Source organism: Erinaceus europaeus, chromosome 7, assembly GCF_950295315.1.
Source record: "Erinaceus europaeus chromosome 7, mEriEur2.1, whole genome shotgun sequence".
Taxonomy (NCBI): Eukaryota; Metazoa; Chordata; class Mammalia; order Eulipotyphla; family Erinaceidae; genus Erinaceus; species Erinaceus europaeus.
Window position 1 is genome coordinate 80,079,740 of NC_080168.1, and position 27,820 is coordinate 80,107,559.

General features: G+C 37.4%; 1 protein-coding gene across 1 annotated transcript; it reads left to right on the forward strand.

Moving 5' to 3' along the window:
- Positions 1-1,697: 1,697 nt before the first annotated feature.
- Positions 1,698-27,820, forward strand: ITM2B (integral membrane protein 2B). Its single transcript, XM_007521221.3, has 6 exons — positions 1,698-2,022; positions 21,225-21,353; positions 23,263-23,469; positions 24,651-24,761; positions 25,215-25,365; positions 27,035-27,820. The coding sequence occupies exons 1-6, from the start codon at positions 1,906-1,908 to the stop codon at positions 27,118-27,120; spliced, it is 801 nt and encodes a 266-aa protein (XP_007521283.1). The 5' UTR covers positions 1,698-1,905; the 3' UTR covers positions 27,121-27,820.

Below are 27,820 nucleotides of genomic sequence, written 5' to 3' on the forward strand. Positions count from 1 at the left end.
AAAAGAAGCAAGCATGATATATGCATAATCATTTATATTTCTTCAACTCTTCCTTCCAGTATCCCTTACTCTCCAGTAGAAGTCTCGGGAAATGTATGAAGCTATGCTAGTTCATACTCAACCATGCAGAGTTGATCCCTTTTCAAGTGAGGACCAAGGACATTAAAGTTGAATGACAAGCTAGGGTCAGAACTCACCAAATTGAAACCCAATTCTTCTAACCCTCAAATGAGCACAATTCATTTTCACTGGAATTAATTTCAGAATGCCTACGGGTATTTGAGGCCTGGATGAGGCTTCTAACTCAGCTCAGGATGACCCTTAGATATATACCATCTGAAAATTTTTACGTTGAGATCTAGGGCTGTTTCTCAAGTATTTGTGGTCTGATTCTAGGAAGAGTCTAACAGACTTAACCTAATACATTCTCTAAGGACCTCAAAAATCATCCTTTTTTTTTTTCTTCACGATGGATCCAGAGCAGAGCTGACAATGCAGAAACAGTTGAGTCTACCTACAGGTCTTGTAGAACCAGGACAGAGTATGTGTGGTTTGAATAAAGGGTGCAAGACCAACCATGTGTCTAAAGGGCCGTATGTTGTCATTATCATAAATCCCCGAACAGTGCAGGCCGGCCCTTATCCTCTTCGGAGCATTTGTGCTGGGTGTTTTGTTTTGACCAGTGCTTGTGTTTAGCTGTGGTTTACGGTGGTTCTTCTAGTGTTTACGGTGGTGTTGGGGATTGAACCTGGCAGCTCAGAGCCTCAGGCATGAAAGTCATCTGCCTAACCATTATGCTTAGCCTCAGCCCAAGAGCATTCATTTTAAGTGACTTTTTTGTTCTTCAAAATAAGTCGCTTTGTCCTTCAGCGTGTTTTTGTTGTCGGTGGTGTTTGCTTTAATTTTCATTGCCTTTGCCCTCCGTCACAAGTTAGGGTGCCTGTGGAGTTTTTGTCCACGTCTGCCCAAGTCACGTTGTGTTTGTGGTGCATGAAATGCATTGCGTCTGCATAGAAATCGCTCTGAGACAAGGCAGGGCAGACGCTGGCCTACTGAGAGAAGGGAGGTGATCTGAGGAGACTGAGGTGCCGCCCTGGAGTGAGGTTTGGGAAAGATAAAGTCTGGTCACACAGACTGGGTGCCTGAAACCTCTCGGGGCTCCCCGGTGAGCTCGCCTCAAATGAAATGAGAGCTCAGTGCAGTGAGCCCCCGCCCCCAGTCCCCAGGGCAGGGCAGTGACCCCGCCTAGGGAGGAGAGGCAGTGAAGGGCCCAACTGGTACATCCAGAGGTTTGCACTTTGTACCCGTGAGTCGAACTCAGGAATGGGTTACTTGGTTTTGCTACGAACCTGAAACACTGGGGACGGTGAGAAACTATTGCAAGCGAACTCAGAACCGGAAAATCCACGTAGCTCGCACCCCGCCTCCACACAGAGTCGACCCACCCTCCCCCAGCCGGTCCCGGGCCAGACCAAAGGGAGATGGAAGGGGCTGGCACTGCACAGACTCGCCCCCTCACACAGTCAGGACATGCTCACACCCGCTATGGCCACACCCACGCAAACACTGGTCACGCCCCCTTCAGACTGCAGTCTTGTTCTTCGACCCCGCCCCTCCCACGAAGGCCCCGCCCACTCAAGCATAGGTACAGTCCCCAGGTCGCAGCTTGGCTTCTCGGCTCCGCCCCCGGGGTGTGGGCGTGGCCTTCGCCCTCACCCCGGAGCTGGCTGGTTGCAGAACTGGAGCTGCAGTCGCCGCCTCAGCCTGTGCGAGACCGTACAGTTCCCCGCTGCCCCAGCTGAGCCTGGCCGGGACCCCGGCCGAGGAGGCTGCTGCCGTCTCTCGGAGCCCACCACTCGCTCCTCAAACCCTTCGCCGCCCACCTCGGGCACCCCAGGCTGCACCATGGTGAAGGTTACGTTCAATTCGGCTCTGGCCCAGAAGGAGACTAAGAAGGATGACCCCAAGAGCGGCGAGGAGGCGCTCATCATCCCTCCGGACGCCGTGGCTGTGGACTGCAAGGTCCGAGGGCCAGGAGTTCTGGGGGCAAGAGGGAGGGAGGAGTCGGGTGGGGCGGGCTGCCCGCACGGTTGGGGGGGCGGCTTCCTCCGGGGAATGCAAGGCACGGGTCCCTCAGAAAGCCGATCTTTTCCTTTTCCCGGGTTTGCTTCTACTCCCTTCCCCCCTTTTTTGTTGTCCTGCTGTTGCAGCTTCTTTATAAAGAAGTGCGTGTGCAGGAAGCGAAGCCCAACTCGTGGTGGGGGCATGGGGAGCTGGGGAGAGCCGGATGAAAGCCTCGGAGCGAGTCAGGGTCGCGCGGGTGCAGTCGGGGCGTCGTGCACGGACTCTGGACTCGCTCCTCCGGGACCTGGAGGCCGGTGGTGACAAGCGAAACCGCAGCTGGGCGCTTCCTGCCCGGTGTAAACAGTGAGCCCAAGATGGCTGACAGCACCGCCGGCGGCGGGCGAGTCTGTGGCCGCCTTCCTTTCCATTCTCAACTCCACAGCACTTGGCCCGAGTCCAGCTCTTGTGAGCCTCTGGATTGTTCAAGCGTGTTTCTTAAGCTTTTTTTTTTTTTTCCCTTCTTGTCCTCACCACCCTTTGAAATTACAGCACCTTAGGGTGTCACCCTGCACCGTAGTGGGTCCAAACCCAGGGGCAAAGGGGAGATCTGGGTGACAATCTGCTCCCCGTAGGTGGTGGCCTTTTATTTTTATTTTATTTGGCGTTTATAAGCAAGCAAGTGCTCCAGAGAAAAATCAGTAACGACCTTGTGGGAAACTGACATTGAAGTTTAAAAATTTTTAACAGCACGATATGCTCCCCTTCTACAAAGAGAAACTAAAACGAAAGAAAAATCAGTCTTGCATCTTTTGCATTATTTATTTTACACCTCCTCCGCCCCTAGAACCTAAGTAAAAATCAGAAATATAATCTTGATTGTGCAAACTTAAAATAAGAGTCGGTAGAAATAAGATAATCACTGTTAAAGAGTCGGAAAGGAAAATTCGCAGCCTTTTCAAACTTGGTATCTTTTAGGTAGAAGTGCAGTTTTATAGACATTATCTTTAGAGATGGTTTGTTTTTTAACTTTTTTTATTGGCATGTCTTGGGCTCTATTGTAAGTAGGATAAACTTCAGTTTTAACATTAAGAAACTGTAGCTAGGAGTAATAACTATTTGCTCCGATGGAAATTATTACTGAAAAATAGGTCACTTGTATAAAATATTTGAGACTACTATATTAAATAGAAAATGGTTGTACTAATTTTCTGGAAAAGTTCTGGTACAAACATACGTCAGAACTAGATTTTTTAAATGGCTGCTTTGCCTTGAAATAAGAACCGGGAACTGATTCCCCAAAAGGAATACGACTTGGTATTTGGTATATTTGCTTTTCTAAATTCACTTCAATAATTTAGAATGTATAGGTTATTCCAGTAGCAAATTATTTTCTTAGATCTGTGCATATCTAATTTTCATAGCATCTAAAATAGATTGTCAAGTGCCCAGTCTCAAATACACATATAAACATTGATTTTAATTCTGTAAATTACCCCATAAACAACTGTAACTTCTCCCAATTAAAAAAGAGGGACAATGCATTGGTTAATGTCACTTCTGTTAGCTTTTCTCTGTATTGCTGTTATGAAGGGGATTTTAAACTCTGAACAAAAAATCAGAATTTGTTAGACTGATTTAAATCTGACTTGACATTTTATGACATTTCTGAAATGGTGGCTTTTTTCTCACGCTTCGCTGTATTCAAATTTTGTGGTCATAACAGCTATTAAAAAAAAAACCGTAATTGCTCATAGTTCTATGCCTTCTTTCCTGTTTCTGTTTTTCACGGGTGCTTAGGTCCTCAAGTTCCTGTGTCCAAAGAAAAGTGCTAGAACTAAGTGGTGAGGGCCAGAGTCTTCCTTTATAATACTTGTAGCAGTCATGGATGATTTGGCAAATACAAAATGAGTAATTCTAACGAAAAGCCAAAAGACTTATTCAGGGAGTTGACAAAATATTTCTCTGTGTTCAAGTAGAATCCTGATAATCAGTCACTTAACAGTAATTGAGCTCCTTAGTGGACAGATTTTTGTGAAAGAACTGATCTCTTCATTTCAGGGCTGGGGCAGTGATTATATAATGTTTTCTAACTCTTTAGGATGACTGCTTGGATTCCATAGAGGATCAGCTGTGGGTGTTTGCCTTGGGGCATTTTCATGTCTGGTTAGTTGAGATCAAACAAGACTACTAGTTATGGACCAGAACTTTTTTTTTTTTTTTTTTTTTTACCAGCTCCAGTTTATGGTGGTGTTGGGATTGGAGCCACCCCTTCCCCTATCAGAACTTTCCAACAAATGTTTTAGTACTTTTTAACCCTTTGAGACCACAACAAACTATCCTATAAGCCAGTGTTTCTTTAAATGTAATTCAAAGGGTCACCTGCTGTGATATCACCTGCGATTCTGGATTAGATCACAGATGCTATTCCTTTATGCCATAAGAATTTTGATCACTTCACTCATCTGACTTATGTAACATGCATTCAGCTATTTTCACATGATTCCTGTCTTTTGGTATTTTTCTCCTTTTTCCTTGTTCCATTTTTTCTTCAATCTTATTTTTTCAATAGCTATAAATTTCAGCAGTCATGCCTTTTGATGATATAATCCCAACTAGCTTGCTTTATTATTCTTTGTCTTACATTTCCCCCTTAACTCTTCATCTTCCTCCACCTGTCTTGGTTTTCACAGTGCACTCAGAGACATAGAAATAGCAATGCATACAACCTATGTTTTGTGTAATAGGTGCATTTGAAATTGTATGCATGTTTCATGTTCTAGGTTGCATTTGCTCCTTTATGCTTGGGTCCTTAAGTTTGAACTTTGGAAAATGATAAGATATAACATACAACTGTCAAAGAAAATATTTTATGTACTGAGTCAGCAGCCCTGGTTTTGTCATTATGTAACTGCTTGATTTGGGGCTTAAGTTTTCAGTTTAACTTACCTGTAAGATGAAAGTGTAGAACCAGATTGTCTATAAGACTTTTCCAGTTTTAAAATTCTGTGAAAGTACTAAGAACACATCATTGTGTTTGGCAGGAATTAAATTGTTTTAATGGTGAAAAATAGCAACTGCCTTCCATTCTCCCACCTCTCCATTCCCTCCACCCCGCACAGCTTATCTCTGGTTTATGTTGGTGCTGGGAATTGAACTTGAAACCTCTGGTGCCTCAGGCATGGAAATCTGTTGCCTAAACTACTGTCTTATTTCTCCTGGCCCATATTCCCTTTCTTCATCCTCATGTTTTGCATGTTGTATTACTTCCTCATTAATACCAGTGGGAGGACAAAATGGATAGAGATGTTATGTAATGAATCAAATTTTAATTTTGGGTTACCTCACTGTAGGACAATAGTTGTCAACAACTCTTTTTGTTATAAGGCCTAATTGTGAAATTTTTTCCAGGACCAGGCCTTGGAAAAGCTTAAATTTGCTTCACAGGTATCTCTACCAGCTGTTTCTTGATAATTAATGCTGTCTCCAATTTACCCTGCATTGTCACTGTAAACATTGTTAAAAGGGAGAGAAGGTAAAGATAAATAAGAGAGAGGAAAGTTTGTATGGGGGGGAAGATGGTACAAGATGGAATTATGAAGAAAAGTATGAATAAGCCAGTAAACTGAATAACTGTATACACAAAATGACTGTTTAGACCCTAGATTTCTGTGCTTTCTGGCAATTGCCTTTTTGACATAAGCTGAAGGGTTTTATAATTTAACTTTTTAATGCCAGGGATAGTGTATTTTTGAGGGAGGAAAATATAATATATGCTATTTAATGAGATTTGTTCACCTTTTAGAGCAAGGATTGGAAGCTTGGTTCTCTTTAACCAAAGTGCATCTCTATCACCTAGTTTTGTAACTTAGTGTTTATAAACATGGGCTGGTAAAATTTTCATAATCATTACTTTGGTTCTCTGAGGGTCTTGACATTTGCAGTGAGGGCTTAGTGCTTGGGGAAGCATGAACCCAGTGCAAGCCAAGGGATTTGGCAGCTCCTGTATGCATACCTCTGCTGGTGGCTGCACATTGCTCCAGGAGTGGACTCATTGCCAGCCTGGGGTTTTCCCCAGTATCATGTCAAATTAATTTTTTCCAGAGTAGACAGAAGCAAATATATCATCCTTAGCAAAATTATAAATCTATAGACCCTATGGAATTCAGCGCTACCATATTAAGAGGTTTCACAGTGATTACAAGTCACTAAAAAGGGGGTAGGTAGCTTCCCTACCCCATGATACAAACCTATTTAAAGTGCTTTAGAATTGAACTCATGAGGTTTTCCTTATGAATTACTAAAAACTTCTATAATTATTTAGTCAAAAGGATTTTAAATTGTAAACGTGAGGTGTTTTATTTTGCTTATTCTAGCATAACATAACTCAAATGTTTGAAATGTATTGAAAAGCATTTCCTTTTTTCTTTTTCAAATGGAAACACTTTTGAATTCTTATTATAACCAAAGCTTCTTGGGCTGTGATATATACCATGGTGTCAACAGGAAAAGATCCAGAAACACAACACATCTTTTCAAATATGGCACTGATGAATTCAGCCTTTTAAACTTTTTGGTGAACTTGGCGCTTTGTAATTAGAGGTTAAACTGAAGGAGTTAAGGACTTTGGCATCAAAGAACTTCATCAGATCATAACTGTTACCTTCTGTTAAATGACTTAACTAATATAAATTTTGGAATGAAATGTTTTTTGTTTAAATGATGTAGAAAATAGTATCAGAAGCTATGTTTTCAGGAAGATTATGTTATGTATAAAGGTTATTTCTTGATTGCTCTTGTTTTCTTTGCACAAAGCTATAGGTTAGTTAAATGTTGAGAATTGGCAATTGTGTTACAGATATGACCCTCAGTACACTGTAAAATTATTTGTGATATCTCTCTTAATTGGCATTTGTGATACATATTTTTAATTAAGGAAGTCTATGATACAATCCTATTTTATGTGTTAACTAAATTCACAAAATTATTTTAAGTAATGCAAGATTTTATTTTTTGTTTTTAATTGCTTAGATGAAAAAATAAACTTTTTAGGGAAAAATACCTGAAATATTTCTATATATATATTTGGGGGAAACATGACTGAATAAACAAATGTAGATATATTAAGCAGAATTTCAGACAGTATCACAGAAATATTAAGGGATATCCTAAGTTTTCATTTAATGTTTTTTTCTCTCTCTCTTTTTTTTTTTTTTTTTTTGCCTACTGGGTTATCTCTGGGCTCAGTGCCTATATTATGAGTCCACTGTTCCTGTGGCCATTATTTTGATTTGTTGTTGTTATTTGTTTGCTTGTTTTGTTTTTTGGCTAGGACAGAGAGGAATTGAGAGGGGAAGGGAGGGGGAAGATAAGGGAGAGAGACACCTGCAGATCTGCTTCACCACTTGTGAAGCAACTCCCTGGGGGCTGGAACTGGGATGGATACTTGTGCCAGTCCTTGCAGGTCCTTGTGCTTCATAGTACCACCGCCCAGCCCCCTAATGTTTTTTCTTTAATGCTGTTAAGTTTCCTGCAGTAATTTTTATGATGAGAAAAAAACAAAAAAACAACTTCAGTAATAACATCTATGCTTTCTGTATGCATGGGAGAGGTCCAGTAAGACTAATTCTTCTAGCAATAATTCTATGACTTAGAGCTAATATAAAATATGATAGGAGAAGTTAATGTATTATTTATAAATACTAAAATCTTCAGATTAGATGTTTTAGGAATTTGGGAAATTGACAGTAATTTGTGTTAGCTATTTAATACTTGAGACTGGTACATCTGCATAAAGCTTTTGGGCACAGTTGAATTTTATACTTTAAAAAGTTTTTGATGGGTTTTATGTATTTGAATGTTTAACTTTTTTATATTTTTTTTTAGTAATTTTAAGGCGGGCTTAATGGTTTGCAGGTGTCTGTAAAAACTAGGTGTCTGTAAAACATTCACCCCTAACTTGTACCTTTTCCCATCATTATACACCAAGATGCCAAAGACTCCCCCTCCCTCCCAGCACACTCCTCCTCCTCCCCCAGAGTCATTTTCTTTGGTTTAATACACCCGACCCAGGGGACCGGGCAGTGGTGCACTGGGTTAAGTGCACATAGTATCAAGTGCAAGGACCAGCTCAAGGATCCCGGTTCGAGCCCCAGTTCCCTATCTGCAGGGTGGTTGATTCACAAGCGGTGAAACAGGTCTGCAAGTGTATTATCATTTTCTTCCCCTCCTCTCAATTTCTCTCTGCTCTATCCAGTGGGGAGAAAATGGCCACAGGAGCAGTGGATTTGTAGTGCAGGCACCGAGCCCTAGCAATAACCCTGGAGACAAAAGTTAATTAATTAATTATTTAATTACTTAATAATTATAATAATACACCAGACCCAGCTCAAGTTTTACTTTGTTTTCCCATTCTTATTTCTTAAGTTCTGCCTACAAGTGAGATCATCCTATATTTATCCTTCTCTTTTTGACATCTCACTTAACATGATTCCTTCAAGCTCCATCCAAGATGAAGTGAAGAAGATGAATTCATCATTCTTAATAGCTGAGCAATACTGCCAAGAGTTACTTTGAAAAATTCACATATCTTATTCAGAATGAGTTAAGAATGAAACTTAGGGCTGGCAAAATAGCTCATTTGGATAGTGGTTTTTTGGTTTTTTTGTCATATTGCAACTCAGGCTCAAGCCTGGCAACCACTGTATTGAAAGTACTGTGCTTTTTTTTTTTCTCTCTCCTGTTTCTGCCTCTCTGACTCTGTCTCTACCTGAAAAAAATGTCTTCCATCATTGAATCCCTGGAGATGACCAAAAAAAAGGAATAAAATTTATTGTCTGAATTATTATCTCTGCTTTAAACATGACTATAATGTTTAAAGTTATCTAATACAGTGGTCTGGGAGTGGTGCAGTGTTTTAAAGTGTTGGACTCTCAAGCATGAGGTCCCGAGTTCAATCCCTGGCAGCACATGTACCAGAGTAATGTCTGGTTCTTTTTCTCTTTTCCTATCCCTGTCATTAATAAATAAATAAGACAGTTTTAAAAAGTTATCTAAGGGCAGGGGTAGATAGCATAATGTCTATGCAAAGAGACCCTCATGCCTGAGGCTCCAAAGTCCCAGATTCAATCCCTTGCACAACCAAAAAGCCAGAGCTGATCAGTGCTCTGGTAATAAATAAATAAATAAATAAAAAATTTTAAAAATTATTAAAAAGTTATCTAATATAAAAACCAAAAAGAAAGAAAATAAAAACCAAAAGGTAAGTTAAATCACTTGTGTCACTGCAACATCCAAAAGAACCATCTTTTTATTTTACTACATTCTTATCAAAGTAGTATTTTATTTTTTTAATAGAAGACCTATCCTCATCCTAGAAAAATGACTTAAACAGGTAGTCTGGGGCATGTAGAGCACACACTTTACGATGTGCTAGTACTCGGGTTAAAACCCTTACCATAGGGAGCAGCATGCAAGGGGGAGGCTTCACTAGTGGTCTCTCCTCTGTCTCTTTCTCCTTGTCACTCAACTATTTAAAAAAAAAAAAAAAGTCTGTTGGAGTGGTGAAGTCATGCAGGCACAGTAAACCTAGTGCTGTGTGTTTGTTGGGGGTGGGGGGGGTCCACTCTCTAAGGGGCTGAGAGGGATCTCATTTGGTAAAGCACACACTTGCTAAAAAGCCAATCTATCTAGGCCTGCATTACTTAAAAATTCATTTGTCAGGCCAGCTGCTGTAGTATTTCTACTCTATTATCCATTTGTAATCTTTCATTTTATAACTTTCTCCCTCAATCCTCTTCCTTCCCTCTTTTTTTTTTTTTTTTTTTTTAATTCTGGGAGTAAAATAATCCCAAGTCCATCAGTTTTAGCTGTATCAGTACTAGGGATCACAAACTAAACATCAATACATCATGGACCCAAGCAGATAACTTAGTGCATCTGGATTTTTTGTATGTTAAAGTTTGAATTACTCTTCATTTTGATTGGGAGGAAAAATGGATCCAGTGTTGTTCTGTACCATATTTAATTATTTTTAAATTTTTTCTCTTTTTTTTTTTGCCCTTGTTTATTGTTATTATTGCTGTCGTTGGATAGGACAGAGAGAAATTGAGAGAGGAGGGGAAGACAGAGGGGCAGAGAAAGACAGACACCTGCAGACCTGCTTCACCGCCTGTGAAGGGAACCCCCTGCAGGCAGGGAACCCAGGGTTCGAACCAGGATCCTGATGCTGGTCCATGCACTTCCGTGAGCTTTCTGCCATGTGCGTTTAAACCACTGAGCCACCGCCCAGCTCCCCTGTACCGTATTTCTTAATGACAAGATGGAAGTGGAGATTTATCTGAAACCTAGTATTCATTTAGAATTCCACTAATTTATATAAGAATTCGAGACAAAAGATCTGAAGACCTGGCATGTTATTGCTTTACAGTCTCCTTTATAGTAGAGAACAAGATTGGCAAATTGTGGCCTTTATGTCCACAGACAGCCTATTGTATGATCTGTGAACTTAGAATAGTTTTTATATTTTTAAGTGGTTGGAGAAAAAAAATTGAATCTTTTTTATATTTATTTATTTTTCCTTTTGTTCCCCTTGTTTTTATTGTTGTTGTAGTTATTATTGTTGTTGTCATTGTTAGATAGGACAGAGAGAAATGGGGAGTGGAGGGGAAGGCAGAGACGGGGAGAGAAAGATAGACATCTGCAGACCTGCTTCAAGCTTGTGAAGCGACTTCTCTGCAGGTAGGGAGCCGGGGCCTCAAACTGGGATCCTTATGCCGGTCCTTGTACTTTGCGTGTGCTTAACCCACTGCGCTAACACCCGACTCCCAAAAACTTGAAATTTTTATCTCCCCTTTATCCCAGCTAACACACTCAGTAGAGGGTTACAGTTCTGGAACAGTACTGCCTAGTAATTAAGAATCTAGAGAATGCAATTATATTTTAGGATTTAAATTTTCTCTTTTCTGCTTATTGATACTTTGCACAAACTGATTCCAACTTTCTGTGATTCATTTCCCCCCCAGCAAAATGGGAACTGTGGGAGCCAGTCAGTGCCATACCTGGTTGAGTGCTCACACATCAGAGTTTGAGCCCCTAATCCCCACCTGCAGGGGATGCTTCAAGAGCAGTGAAGCATGTCTGCAGGTGTCTATCTGTTCTCTCTCCCTCTCTATTTCCCCCTTCCCTCAGTCCTATCAAATAGAAGGGGGTGGGAATAGCTGCAGGGAGCGGTGAATTTGTCATGCAGGGACTGAGCCCCAGCAATAACCCTGGTGTCAACAATAACAACAAAAATAGAAACACAAATAGAAACCGAAATAGTCTGAGGAAAGTTTATTACAATGTCTGGAACAGAGTAAGATAAATAGCTAGTCACTGTAATTGTTATAACTGCCAGTACACTTACAACTGCCATAGGTCTTGGCGTTTGTCATGTTGTTGAACAGTTATATTTATGAGATCAAATGTAACATCTGCCTCATTTGCCTTTTTGATTTGGTTCAGCTTTTCAGATGTCACTTAATTAAACTGATGTTAGAGATTGGTAGGACTAGATTTCAAGACAGAACAGAAAATTAGTGTGGAAGAATACTTTTTTTTTTTTATAGAGTAGTGCTTCAAACCTAAAGTATTGTTCAGACATTGTTAAGAGTCTACTGGCAAAGCCCAATATTGTGACCTAAATCTGTTAACTTGGGCAAGTCAGTTGCCCTCTGAAGCTTCATGTTACCACATTTATAAAGTAGTGTGGCGATACCAACCTTATAGTGCTATTATGATGAAATGAACAGTGTCTTATAACTATAAATTAAATGTTAGCCCCTTTCCTGTACCCCATTTATTAAAATCTTATTTCCCCAATTCTTGTTTTGGAATATTTCTTTATTTCTGTCATTACTTATCCCTCCCTCAGTATCAAATACATAGTACTAATGTTTTATTATTGCTATTATTATTGATCTAATATTGGTTTACAAAATAATGGGCATAATTCCACACCATTCCCACCACCAGAGTTCTGTGTCCCTATTCCCTCCACTGAAAACTGCAGTGGTTCTCCCAAGGTCAGAGATAACAGGTTAATTATTATTTCTATAATGACCTATCTATATATTTTTAAACTGACAATGTTTAGTTTTGACAAACATGGATTTTTTTTTTTTTTCCACCAGAGCACTGTTCAGCTCTGGCTTATGGTGGTACTGCTAGCTCCAAGTTCCAAGTTTCTTTAAAATCAGTGGTTCTCAAACTTTTTGGTCTCAAGACGCCTTTATGCTTTTAATTATTCCCAATTATGCCTGGTGATCCTAACGCCAGTATTATTTTTTCTTCTTATTTTACTGGGGAAATAATGATTTACATGACAGTTGTTGACACAGTTGTTTTCCCCATGTTCTTTCCTTGGTAGCTTAATAGAAGACAACTGGATTCATGTTATCTGCAGTCTGTCTGTTGGCGTGATACACATTGAGCTTTTGCACACAGTAGTATGGAAGGTGCTAACCTGAGCCCTTTCTCATACCCCAGGTGATCCCTGACTTTCTTATGTCCACTTGACTATGGCTCTCAGTTTTGACCATACCGATCTGATGTTAGAATCTAAGTTCTTTTACCTCCCCCAGTCCCTAATGCCACCTGCTGTATTTATTTTGTCCTTTGTCTAGTCTCTCTTGTCCACAGAATCTTGTTATACAACTTGTTCTTTCATAGAGTTTAGGTTTATTGCACATATTAATTTCTCAGAGAAGCCTTTCAGGAGACTTAATTGAAAATGTACCTTACTGCACCAGTCACTCTGTCATCCTGGTTAATCTCTGCTCCCATATCACTGAAAAGTGTTGTAGCTTTTATTATTAAAACTATTTTGAGCTTATAGGCTTCCTGAAATTATCAGTACACCCCTGGACCCCATTTCAATAACTTCTAAATACTTTAAATACTTCCTTGTAATTCTGTTTCATGGTCTTTGATTTTTTTTTTCTTCAATTTTTAATACTACTACTTTTTTTTCTAACATGTAAAGTGAATATTTTGGTTTTTCTGTGGGTTTATGTACTATACACCTAAGTCTCTGGTATACTTACAGCATTTCTGAATAAATTTATACAGCATGCTTGTATGTATTTGTTATTTCTTATTTTTGCCATGACGATGACCTACAGCTGAGTAATTGCAGTTAACTATTCTGCATTTTTTTAAATAAAGTCTCCTTTGAGTTTATTTATGTCCTGATTATGATAGAGACAGAGAGAAATAGGGCAAGAAGGGGAGAGAGAAGGAAGACATGTATAGCACTACTCCATTGCTCATGAAGCTTCTCCCAGTGGATGAGAACTGTAGGCTCAAACTTGGGTCCTCAAACATAGTAACTTATTCGCTTTACCAATTGCACTAGGCCACTGCCCAGCGCCTCTGTTCTGCTTCTAATACTAAACTTTTTTCACTTTCTCTGGACTTGATTGTTGCAAGTGAGAGTGGTTTCTAGTTTTTTGCCTCCAGGGTTATCACTGGGGCTCTGGGCAGGCACTCTGATCCCCTGCTCCTGGTGGCCATTTTTCCCTTTTCTATTGTGCTTGATAAGACAGAGAGGAACTGAGAGAGGATGGAGACAGAGAGGGAGAGAGAAAGACACCTGAAGACCTGTTTGACTGCTAGTGAAGTGTGTCTCCCCCACCCTCCATAGGTGAGGAGCAGGGTCTTGAACCCAGGTCCTTGTACATGGTAACATGTGCGCTTAACCAGTGCACCACTGCCAAGCTACTGGTTTCTATTTCTGTGTTATTACTGCCAGTTCATCCTAGACTGTCTGACAGCAACATAATTGTACATATGTACAGACTTACTAGATAGCTTATCAAATTTCATGTTTTTCTTGGCAACTTTCTACCTGTCATTCTTTAGTCTTACCATCTGGACTAGTTATACTCTAGGCATGTTGCTCAACAGATGTCCTGAGTGTAGTTATCACCCTGGAATTAAATGCTTTTTTGCCTCTATCACATGTTTAACTTCCAGTTATGTGAATTTGAAAAAGTTTGTAACATATTTTTTTTTCCTTTTGAAAAATATTGAGGGAGAGAAAGACACCTGCAGCAGTGCTTCACTGCTTGTGACTTCCCTCCTACAGTTGGGAACTGGAAGCTTGAACACTATAATATTTGTGTTCTATTGAGTGTACCATGGCCCAGCTTCTTCAAATGATAATAACAACAAATGATAATAATAAACCTCACATATATGAAAATCCCTGTCATATTTAACTGATAACTTCTCTGGGTATAAATTCTAGGTTAAAATAATTACTACTGACCTAGTTTTTTCAATGACTCCATAACCATCTAGTCTGATGTAGTTTTAATTTCTAGTTCTTAGTACATGACTTTTTATTTTAGTTTCATTTTCCTTTAGAAATTTGAGATTTTTAGCTTTTAAATATTTTTTTATTTCTAGTCTCTGTGGTTAAGACTTATTTATGCTTAATCCTTTTTTAGACTTAGATAAAGATAAACATTTAAATGGACATCAATAAAATAGCATCTCAGGGCCAGGCAGTGGCACACCTGGTTAAGTACACACATTACAGTGCACAAGGACCCGGGTTCAGGCCTCCAGCCCCCACATGCAGGGGGAAATCTTCATGAGTGGTGAAGCAGGGCTACAGGTGTCTCTCTGTCTCTTTCCCTTTCTCTCTCCCCTGCCCTCTCAATTTCTCTCTGTCTCTATATAATAAACAAAACAAAAAAAAAATCATATAAAATAGCATTTTACTTGATCTTAGCCAAAAGGCCAAGAAGCAATAATAAATAGCATTTCAGTTCAACTTTCTAAATGTCTTTTTAAAGATTACAAAGTTTTCTTTAACATTAAAAATGAATAAATAGGTGGAAATTTTATTATATAGATGTACATATCCCTCTTTTTAAGAACTAGCATTTTTCTAGTAGTCATTTTATATAACTTGAAAAATCCTGAACTTGGATAGAGTTACAAGTGTCTACAGTTATTTTATACTTTTAGAAGTCTATGGTTCTGCCTTTCTTATTAAAAGTTATGCATTTCAAATAGAATTGCTCACATTTGAATGTGATTTTTGTAATTACCTTGTGAATGATAAATTAAAATCCAAGAGTTAATACAAAAATGAGACCAGAACAAGTTTCCTTTTACATCTTTCATTTTGACACTTGATTTCATAATCAATTATAGAGGATAGAGCATTTGTATCATATTTGGGTTCTTTGGGGGAAGACAACTGATATTAGAAACATAAAGAACTCCTGATTCAGTCATAGGCAAAATAAATTTGTATTAACCAGTTTGTATAGCTGTAGCTATCATTAACAAAACCATTAAAAAAAACAATAAAATCACTTATAGATAATACATTATCTTACTGTTAGTGCTACTCCAGGCTTTTCATTTTCTATTTATTTATTTACTTATTTTTGCCTCCAGGGTTATGACTGGGGCTCAGTGTCTGTCTGCACTATGAGTCCACTGCTCCTGGAGGTCATGTTTCCCATTTTTGTTGCCCTTGATACTGCTTTTGTTGGATAGGACAGAGAAAAATCAAGATGGGGGGGGGGGAGACACGGAGAAAAAGACAGACACCTATAGACATGCTTCACCACCGGTGAAGTGATCCCCCTGCAGATGGGGAGCAAGGGGCTCTAACTGGGATTTTGCACATTGCACCATGTGAGCTTAACATGCTACACTACTGCCCGGCCCCCCAGGGCTTTTCTTTTAACTATGCCCAATGTCTTTAAATCTTAACAATATGAATTTGAAAACATGCTGAAATTTTATTTCATAAAATAATTGTCATATTTTTATTCAGTGGAGATTAAACTCTACATAGGAATAATAGTCTTTTAAAAACATGTAAAAATAATTTTTATTCTTGTAATAATATTTTGCTATTGCACCAGATAACAGCTTGTGCCCAATATACAATTGTTTAAATTCTGATCCATCAGTAAAAGCATTTGCAGTCTGTCTTTTGTCTTTTTTAAGTTATGACCTATTTTTTTAACCTAGACGTGCTAATTTTACATAATTTTACATAATGCCAATAATTTGGTTCAGATTTCATAAGTTTATCACAGTTGGTAAATTGTTATGCAGTGATTTGAGATTTTAAAAAGATTTTTCTTGTATGTTTCAAGATTAACCAAAAAGAAAAAAAGGTGTTAATGAGAAATCTGTTTTGTAGAAAGTATAATTTTAATTTCTCCTTTTTTAAGCCTACCCTATGCCAAGTACAGAATAATGCAGTAGTTTTATTTATCCATATGATACCAGTCATTTGGAAAACAGCTTTCTTTTCATAAATCAGACATACTCATTAATTCTATTCATAATTGAGAGAGTAATGATCATATTTGAAAAAAGAAATTGAGACAGTAAAAAGCTCAGGTACTGATTTAAATAAGAGAAAATGCAAAAATATACTTAAGCATGTTAGCTTCTAAGCTAGAGATTTTATGTTTTACATACAATATGTTTGATAAGCATTGCTACTAATAATGAACAGATTGCTTGATCATACTTTCTTTTGCTTCCATCCTAGTTAAAGGAATGTCAGACGTAGATGTCAGATGAATAGAATAATATACACTAATGATACGTGAAGGGCTCTGATATCCTACATAGTAGTAAACAGGTGGAACAATCTCCCACATACTTTTGCTTCAAAAAATAGTTAAATCCATGCAGATAGATACTTAGCTAAAAAACTAAAACAGAATGAAAAATCTGAACAAAAGATATTGGCAATGGAAACATTATTAGCATTTCTCTACCTAGATGATAGTAACTTATGAAATTAGGCTCAAAATAATTATAGCAAATATAAAGTATTCATAGCAATATCTAACCAAAATAACCAGTCTTTCTTTCTTTCTTTTTTTTTTTTTTGCCTGCACTATGAATCCACTAGTCCTGTGGTCATTTTTTCAAGTTTTTGGATAAGACAGAGAGAAATTGAAGGGGAGAGAAAGATAGACAACTGCAGACCTGCTTCACCACTTGTGAAGTAATCCTCTCCCTCCTGGGGTGGGAAGAACTGGAACTTGGATTCTTGCACAGGTCCTTACACGTCAGATTTTGTACGCTTAACCCAGTGGGTCACTACTGGGCCCCCAATAGCCATAGTCTTAAAAGCAAAAACTATATTTAAAAAAATGAAATGCATGAAATAAAATTTAAATAAATGTAGAGCAATACTGTGTCGAAGATTTAGTATTACGTTTGTCAATCCTATACAAATTATTTTAAAAATTAAAGTTTATATCCTGGAAAAAGAATACAGTTAGGAAAGTATTTGCATTTCTTCCCTTTTTTCCACCCCCTTATGGCAGCACTGGGGACATATGCATATATATACAATCTCACTGTCCCTGGGTTCCCTGGGTGCTGTGTGACCCTGAGTGGTGTTGGAACTTGAATTTGTGTCATGTTCATTTGCTATTAATAGTACAAACCACTGTATTGGGGAACATTGACAAAAAAAAAAACACCTCTTCATTCATCCTGTAAACACAAGACTCAATAGAAGAATGTGTATTAATTTTAGTATAGGACCAGAATAAAATTTATATAGAAATCATTGCATTTGGTCTAAATACAGTTTATAATTGAAGCACATTTACTAAAGCTTCTTAGGGAACTGATTGAGGTGACCTAATTCTTAACTAATTGAACCAGAACTTATCCTTCATTTTACTGAAGACATAATTAGTTACGGAATTTTATTTTATTATGTGATAAGATTCTGTCTGGGGCCTGAAGAAAGCACAGAAGTTGTGTACCAGTCTTTTATACTTAAGTATACTTAAGGTCCTCAGCACCACCATAAGCCAGAACTGAGCAGTGCTCTGGTCTCTCTCATTAAAAAAAATAAATATTTTTGAAGATTTATTTGAACCAGGAATTAGTATAGTGAAGAAATGAGAATGCTTTTGACAGCCATCCCTTTCTATATCTACTGTTGAGAGGTGATTATCAGGCAACATATGCTTCAGTCTCTGCATTTATAAAGTGGGGTAAAAACCTGAGATTTTAGGGAGATTATGATAGTAATTGTACAGTAGCCATGTCTACATAATTTAAGGTGTACCAGTTTCTATTGCTGTACAGGGGAGAAAATGTTTAATGATGAGTGACTTGTTTTAAGTTAGGCCAGGCAAAAGTCTTATGTATTCATTCTTCACCCAACATATTATACCCTTTAACTCTGTTGTCTATCTAGGCAGTGAGTATCTGCTCTTGAACATTCCACTCAAATATTTCCTCTCTAGGAGGCCTTTTTGAAGTGCTTTCATACATTCTGTGCTTTGTACACTTTCTTACTAGAGCTTATATCATATTTATGCTCTTTGAATTTTTTTCTAGATTGATCCAAATGATCTCTGATTGATAATGCAGACTCAGTGCCTAGCATAATTCTCAGCACATAGTAAACGTTTATAATTTATTCTTAAAAGTTATTGTTTGTTGAACAATTATGGAAACATGCTATCAGTTTGACAGTTGAGGTTACATGTTCCCTCGCACATGATTACCCTTGCTTTTTGACTATTCATTTATAAACTGCTAGAGAAGATCGCCTGCCAGAGTAGGTGTTGTAAGCACATTTGACTGCCTCAGCAGCTGATAACCAAATGTTAAGAAATGACTGTTTCCATCTGTCATTTTCATCCTCTACTCTGTGTCTACTCTAAAATTAATTATGTCAGGAACTATTTTTATGTCTTTAGATATTTATGACAGAGTGAGGGCTCAAACCAAACACAGTACATTGCCATAATATTCTCTGACTTCATGGAGTTCTTTTAAAATTTCTGTTCACAGATGGAATATCTCATGTGGTTTGATACATTCCTCTAGGCTGATTTTTATTACATACTACTTTGTTGTGAACTCCTTAAGTATTCATATAGTAAACTGACAAGCATGCCTATTGCAGCAAAATGTAATGTGCTTACAGCATTTGATCCAAACCTGAGATTGAACATTTCTGCAGTTAAATTATTTAAAATCTCAGCCTCAGTCTAACTATGTGTCCTACATTATTCAATGTTTCATCCAAACTTTTAGTTTCTATCTTGTTTAAATTTCTCTTTTAAGTCATTCTGTATTGAGTTTCTCAAGTAAAGAATATGCTTCAGTAGTACTACCATGCCACTAGCCAGACTCCTTTTATTAGGTAGTTTCAAGTCTTTTGCTATCTGTGTTACATATTGAATCATGAGCTACATAACTCAGAAGCTAGTTGTCTTTGTTAACCCTTTGCACATGATCATGGGCACAAATAAGAACTTAGCTATAACTCTTGATGTGACAGAATAGAGGGCCTGAGTTAGAAGAGCAAAGGACTATTATAATTACAGATGATGATCTAATGCTAAATTGTATAAATGGTGGTTTTTTGAGTGAAACAAAATCTTAACTAATGGAAGTAGGGCAGTAGCACAGTGGGTTAAGCGCACGTGGCGCGAAGCTTAAGGACCGCATAAGGATCCTGGTTCGAGCCCCCGGCTCCCCACCTGCAGGGGAGTCGCTTTACAGGCGGTGAAGCAGGTCTGCAGGTGTCTATCTTTCTCTCCTCCTCTCTGTCTTCCCCTCCTCTCTCCATTTCTCTCTGTCCTATCTAACAACGACGACATCAGCAACAATAATAACTACAACTATAAAAAAAAATCTTAACTAATTGTATATTAGTTGTTTATCTCTTGACTTTCTAAGTAAGTCGTCTCCTCCTCCTTCTCTCACTTTCTTTTATTATTGGGAGAAAGAAGGAGAGAGAGAACACCAGGCCATCACTCTGGCATTTGTGATGCCAAGGATTGAATTCAGGACCTCATGCTTCTGAGTCGCTTTATCCAGTGTGCCACTTCCCAAGCCACATAAATAAGTTTTTCTTATTCATTTTTTCCTCATAATTTTCTATTGCTTCTGCCTTAAAAATTAAGAACTTGGGGGTCAGGCAGTAGCGCAACTGGTTAAGGCATAAGGATCTCGGTTCGAGCCTCTGGCTCCCCACCTGCAGGGAGGTCACTTCACCAGTGGTGAAGTGGGTCTGCAGGTGTCTTCCTCTCCTCTCTCCATTTTTTTCTTTTTTTTCCCTCTCTCCATTTTCTCTGTCCTGTCCAATAACAATGACATCAATAACAACAACAATAATAACCACAACAATATTAAACAACAAGGGCAACAAAAGGGAAAAAAATAGGCTCCAGAAGCAGTGGATTTGTGGTGCAGGCACTGACCCCCATAACAATAACCAGCAATAACCCTCAAGACAAAAAAAAAAACAAACTTCTCATCTTCTGCACCCCATAATGATCCAGGGTCCATCCTCCCAGGGAGCTAAACAATAGGGAAACTTCATGGGAGGGATATGGAACTCTGGTAGTGAGAATTATGTGGAATTGTACCCCTCTTATCCTATGGGCTTGTCAATATTTTTATTTTATAAATTTTTTTTAAATTAAGAACTTTGTCAAACTGGGATTTTTCAGAATAAGGATATGGAATTATAGGATTATTTCTGGGTTTTGAGTGTCTAATTATTTAAAGATCTTATTTGGGGCTGGGTAGTAGCACGCCTGGGAGAGCATGCATGTTACCATACACAAGGACCTGGGTTCAAGTTTCTGGTCCTACATGTTTAGGAGGGATGTTTCACAAACAGTGAAGCAGGGCTGCAGGTGAATCTCATTTTCTCTGGTCCCACCATTCCTCTCAATTTCTGTCTCCACTAAAAAGTATTTGTTCTGCTTCTTATTTTTCCACCATATTAAGGTTCAGCACCATAATATTCTGTAGCTTAGCTGTGTTACAATATTTTCTTAATCTTGCAGTGTTGAGAAGGCATTTTTATCACCAAATATGCATAGAAAATAGCAACTATGTAGTATGTTACTGATCTAGATGTATAAGTAACTGGGTATTATGAACTAAGAGAAGGCAGAACTCTAACCAAGAGACTTGCCTCACCTTGGTGTTTTGATGGATCTTGGCATCACACTTAATCATTCCTGGGTTGGTTTCGATGAGAGACCTGTCTCCTCTGGTCTTTATAATCTTTGTAAAAACAATAATCCTTGAGGTTTCTTTCAATTCTGACCAGAGGTATGACCATCAGTCTGTTGTTTTAGGATCCAGATGAAGTGGTCCCAATTGGCCAGAGAAGAGCTTGGTGTTGGTGTATGTGCTTTGGACTAGCATTTATGCTTGCTGGTGTCATCATTGGAGGAGCATACCTTTACAAATATTTCGCACTCCAAGTAAGTGAGAAAACACTAAGGACTTCTTTTCTTTTTTTATATATCAGAAAATTGACCCTGGAGTCAGGCTGTAGCACAGCAGGTTAAGCGCAGGTGGCGCAAAGTGCAAGGACGGGAGTAAGGATCCCGGTTCAAGCCCTGGCTCCTCACCTGCAGGAGGGTCCCTTCACAGGTGGTGAAGCAGGTCTGCAGATGTCTATCTTTCGTTCCCCCTCTCTGTCTTCCCCTCCTTTCTCCATTTCTCTCTGTCCTATCCAACAATGACGACAACAATAATAATAACTACAACAATAAAACAACAAGGGCAACAAAAGGGAATAAATAAATATAAAAAATGAAAAATGAAAAAAAAAAAAAAGAAAATTGACCCTGACTTGCTAGCAGCCTACACTTTTTTTTGTCTGTGATCTTTAGTCAGAGTGGTGACTCTATTTTAAAGTTTGTTTAATAATTTCCTAAGCATAAGATTGTTGTATTTTGTAAGAGCCATGATAAACAGAACAATATTGTCTGAAATGTCACTGACTAAAGCCTATAGATCATTAGTTGATTTTTTCAGAATTGTCAAATCTTCTATTCCTGTCAGAATTAATGGCTAATATTGATGTGGCTTTGTTGTTTGCTAATTAAATAAGTATATAGCCGCAGGTATTGTCATATAGCTAGTCTATGGACTTGATGGCTAGCTCAGGCTCCCTAGTAATAATTATACTTTTGTGTCTGGGCCCAGTGTACATTGGCATCACTTCTCTTTGCTTCTTTCTTAGTAATTTCTTAGATGACTTCAGCTTAGATTGTTGAATGGTAAGCCCAGTAGCTTAAGGCATTAATTTTTACACTGATCATAGTCTTGATTCTTACTTATAATTTATTCCTGATGTTTTTCTTTTTATAATAGTAGGATATATTTTTTAAAGATTGATTGACTAGCAAAAATGAGAAAGAACCAGAGCCTGCCTCACTCTGGGATATGCAGTGCTGGGGATCAAACTGAGGACGCCATGCCTGCAAGCAAGCACCATACCCTCTGTGCCACCTCCCATACTGCTAGGGTTTGGTTTTTGTCTGAGCATTTTAACATGTGACAGAATTACTGGCAAACAGATTTCATTAAAATAATAAAACATTTTGTCAGGATGTAAAAATTTCATACTCATTGTCTTTATTTTGAGAAGGTAATGTGTTATAGACATTGAAAGCAGGTTGTCTGTTTTAAAAAAAATTTATAAGAAATATATTTGATATATAAAAAATTATAATTTCCAGTTCTACTGTCCAGGGTTATTTGTGGCCTTGGTGTTTTGTACTATTTCCTAATATAGTATATGTTCACTTTTTCAAGGCATTTTTATAGTCATTTGCTTTAATCTGATATTTTCCACTAGTTGTGATATATTTTAAGGAAAATTCAGAACTGTATACCTGTGGAAATTTCAGGAATAACTATCCTCTTTTTGTCAATAAAAGAAAAATCATTTAACCAGTGAATGACATAAAAACTTCTAAAATACATTCTTTTAGATAAAAAACATTTAGTTTCTGAATATACTATTTTATCAAAATAGCGCTTATAGGTAGAAATAGGACAGTAGGCCAGTATGTTTCTTCAAATTTACTTGTCAACAGATGAGCAATTACTTTCCTGTTCCATTTTTTGTTGATTCCATATAATAAAGGAAAAATCGGCTACTTCTCTTCTTGTGGAACTGGTTTTATTTCTTTTACAATACTTGAAAACCTTCTCCTGAAGAATGCACTGACTCTGTAATTAAACTGTCTGACTTGTCATTTAAAAGTAAGAGTTTGCAAGCAAAATGCTATTTAGCTAGAGGTGGCAGCTTAAGTAATGCTTGCATTTAAAAACCTGTCTCCCACTGAATTGCTGAAATAGTGTTTAAACTCCCTCTAGCCCGATGACGTGTACTACTGTGGAATAAAATACATCAAGGATGATGTCCTCTTAAATGAGCCTTCTGCAGATGCCCCAGATGCTCAGTACCAGACAATTGAGGAAAATATTAAGATCTTTGAGGAAGATGAAGTTGAATTCATCAGTGTGCCTGTCCCAGAGTTTGCAGATAGTGATCCTGCTAACATTGTTCATGACTTTAACAAGGTGAGCCAGGTGTCCAGGAATTGGGTAAAGAATGCAAGGATATTTTGCTCTGTAGTTTTTAATTTCAGCATTTACTAATTTACTCAATGCAGATTTCACTTTTGAAAATGGATTTGGGGGCTGGGTGATGGCAAACCAGTAGATTGCACACATTACTATGTGTGAGGACCTGGGTTCAAGCCCCTGATCCTCACCTGTAGAGGAGATGCTTCATGAGCAGTGGAGAAGTGTTTCAGGTTCTCTTTCTCCCACTCTCCCCATTCTTCCTTTATTACATTTCTTTGTCTTAGTAAGAAAAAGGAAAACAAAAGAAAAGGCTACTCAGAGTGGTGGAATCATTATGCAGGCACAGAGCCCTAGAGATAACCCAGGTGGCAAAACAAAACAATAGAAGGGAGAAAAAAATGTGGATTTGGTTTTCTTCTGCCAAAATAAATTCCATCTTTAATGGGCTCTTTATCTGAAGCAGACCCTTGGTAAACCTGACCTCCTATTTAACTTTGTTTCCTTGCTTTGTCTATCTTGAAATCTACTTTATGGCTCTTCCGCCTTTTTCTGGTAAATTGCTGTTCCTCCATCTCTTTATGTCACATTTAACACTTTACTCTTATCTGTGTAGGCTGTTTTCACTTAAGAATAAGGACTTGTATTTAACCTCATCATGATCATATCTAAGAAAATTAATGTGATAATATAGTAATTAATATCTAGTTAATATTTTAAATTTCCCACTAGAATAGATGTTCCATGGATGTACATGTATATATTATAAACTATAGAATGTAGACAATCTTTATTGATATTCTTCTTATCTTAAGCATCATAGTAACTGATACTATTCCAGATGCAGGCAAAAGAAGTTAATTTGTATTTATAATGGATGTATGTTTTAGAGTACATTAGGGAAGGAAGTGAAGGAACTAACTATATCTCTTATTCAGATGATAAGTTTTTTTGCAATTTATATAGTTACTATGTATTATAGAAGCAAGCCTCTAATGAGAATCTTACTTTCTGGTAGCAATAACTTTTTCCATTACTATCCCTATCCCACCAAATTCATCATTTACTGAGATGCAAGTGGTTTGCACATTGTAAAGAGCTCATTACAATGATACAGATAAGTCATTATCATTTGCTGCCAGTGTTATAACTAACTAAAAGATATTTTTCCCCTTCAGAAACTCACAGCCTATTTAGATCTGAACCTGGATAAGTGCTATGTGATTCCTCTGAACACTTCCATTGTTATGCCACCTAGAAACCTCCTGGAGTTGCTCATTAACATAAAGGTATAACTTTTTTAAAGGATTCTTATTAATGAAGTTTTCATAATACCTTGGAATTCTGTGTTGAGAAATTATCCTAATAGTATCCCATCTCACTAGAAATAGAAGACATTACAAAGAACTTAAGACTTGGGGTTTTGTGGGCTTTTTTCCTTTGATATTTTGTATTTTGAAATAAAAACATAAGGTCTTGAATTACCTAAATCTTCTTAAAGAACAGAGGGAAAAAATAGACTTTTCAAGAATTAAGATCTGTTTTTGCAAATGGTCAAATCTGATGCCATAGATAATATGTCAACAAATCATCATGATTATTTATGAAAACAGTTGATAGGCAGTAGTTTGTCAGTCTCTGTTTTCATATATAATCTCCAGGAAGTTTGTTGATTTTTTTTTTTTCCCCATCTGCTCAGTACATGTTTTGAGATATTCATTCAATGTGTTATTCAAATATAGGCTGGAACCTATTTGCCTCAGTCATATCTGATTCATGAGCACATGGTTATCACTGATCGTATTGAAAACATTGACCACCTGGGTTTCTTTATTTATCGACTGTGCCATGACAAGGAAACTTACAGACTGCAACGCAGAGACACTATCAGAGGTAATACTTTTAAATATTAAAGTGTTGGCGGCAAACTTTATTTCTCTCCAACATGTTTCTTAACATCTAGATTTAGATGAAGGCTAGTCACTGATAGCAGTATCTTTCCATGAATGAGAACAAAAGCTATTTTGTATCACTTTGTAATACTTCTAGATTTATGAACAATCATCTTATTTCTTAGTCCTCTTTTTCAGATAAAATAGGTGAATATGAAATATGAGATGTTAGCTTCACTTTCCATATAATCACTCAGTCCAGTTTACTACCTTACCACTTATCTATAGCCATATTTCAGTTGTTCTTAAAAATCATCTCTAGAGAACAGCTCTGGAAGAATATAATATAGTTTAGGGACTTGAAACACACTTTTGACTTTGTGAATCATTCTGGAGATAATTACAGTCTTACTAGTTAAAAAGGAATTGGGCTAAAAATATAAGCTCATTAACAAAGCTAGTGTAGTCTTGCCAAACTTTGTAACATTTTCTATTTCTTAATAAAAGAATTTTATGACTTAAAAATGTCAGTGTTTGCCTGTTTCCTTTCCAGATAATTGTAGAATCAAAATGAAAACACATCTGACAAAGCTATAAACATTTTTCTTAATTTTTTTGGCATTATAAACTAGATTACTTCTTTTTTATTATTAGTGATTTAATAATGATTGACAAGATTGTGGGATAAGAGGAGTACAATTCCATACAATTCTCACCACTAGAGTTCCATATCACATCCCCTACTTTGGAAGGTCCCCAATTCTTTATCTCTCTGGCAATATGGATCAAAATTCTTTATGGGGTGCAGAAGGTGGAAGGTCGGCTTCTATAATTACTTCTCCTCTGGACATAGGTGTTGACAGGTTGATCAATACCTACTTTACAGCATTTTAAATTAAATATGGTCTCTCAACTGAGGCTGATGGTCACTTGAAATCTATTGCTTGGCTTCTTAACATTTTAAAATTCTTTTTTTTTTTTTTTTTGCCTCCAGGATTCTCTCTCAGGCTTAGTGGCAGCACTACAAATCTGCTGCTTCAGGAGGCTATTTTTCCCATTTTGTTTCACTTGTTGTGGTTATTCTTGTTGTTAGATAGGACACAGAGAAATCCAGAAAAGAGAGGAAGACAGAGAGGAGAAGAGAAGGATAGACACCTGTAGCCCTGCTTCATCACTTGTGAAGCTATCCCCCTGCAGGTGGGGAGCTGGGGGCTTGGACTGGAATCCTTAACACTGATCCTTGCGCTTTGCACCATGTGTGCTTAACCCACTGCACTACCGCCCAGCCCCCCCCAATTTAAAATTATCTTTGTTTTTTTGTTTTGTTTTGTTTTGCTACGTTTTTTGTAAATCAAACACACATAAAATGAAATTTGCCATTTTTGGTGTTTAGTTCTGAGTTTCAGCAATTAATCACAGTAAGACACGCAATATTTTCAGTAATTTAAACATAAATTTATTTGTATGGCATTACTGCTACTGAAATCTAACTTATCTTATTAAAATACTTAATTTAGAAAAGGAAAATTGTCCTCTAATGTTTAAAAGAAATACCAATTTTTAGAAGTTCATAGAATATTGAGTAAATAATTTCTGTATGTCTACAAATAAATGAGGAATGTGAATATTACCAAAGAACAGACAACTAAAGACTTTTTTCTTCCACACAGGTCTTCAGAAACGTGAAGTCAGTGATTGTGTTACAATTCGGCATTTTGAAAACAAATTTGCCGTCGAAACTTTAATTTGTTCTTGAACAGTCAAGAAATACCTTATGGAGAAAAAAAAAATTAATACCATAGCATAACTCCACCCTTTGTATTTTGTGCAGTGATTTTTTAAAATTTTCTTTCATGTAAGTAGCAAACAGGGCTTTACTATCTTTTCATCTCATTAATTCAATTAAAACCATTACCTTTTAAAAATCTTTTCTTCTTTCCAAGTGTGGTGTCTTTTATCTTTGAATTAGTAGTTGTATGAAGCCATAGATAATAGTACACTTCACCCTAGATCTTAGGTGTTAGGGGAACTTTAAATTTCTTTAAATCACTTATCCACATTTTTGTTTGCTTTATGCATTTTCAAGATGAGGGGTTATCAAAGAATAATCATATATATGCATACCTAAAAATGGACCACAGTGACTTACTGTAGTTATAGTTGCCCTGCTGCTTAGTTTGATAGAGCATCTGAGCACATACTTTAATTTAGTTCCAATTAAAATGTGCAGTATTTTCAGTGTCATATTTTACTATTTAGAGTATGATTTCCACTTTGATGTTTTAATATCCTAGCACCTGCTGTAATGATATTTTAGAAGATGTTTGGAATTTAAGAAATAACTTGTGTTACTAATTTGTATAATCCATATCTGTGCAATGGAATATAAATATCACAATGTTCTTTGACTAAAGACTGTGTGTTGTTTTTCCAGTATAATAAAACCAAAGAGTTAA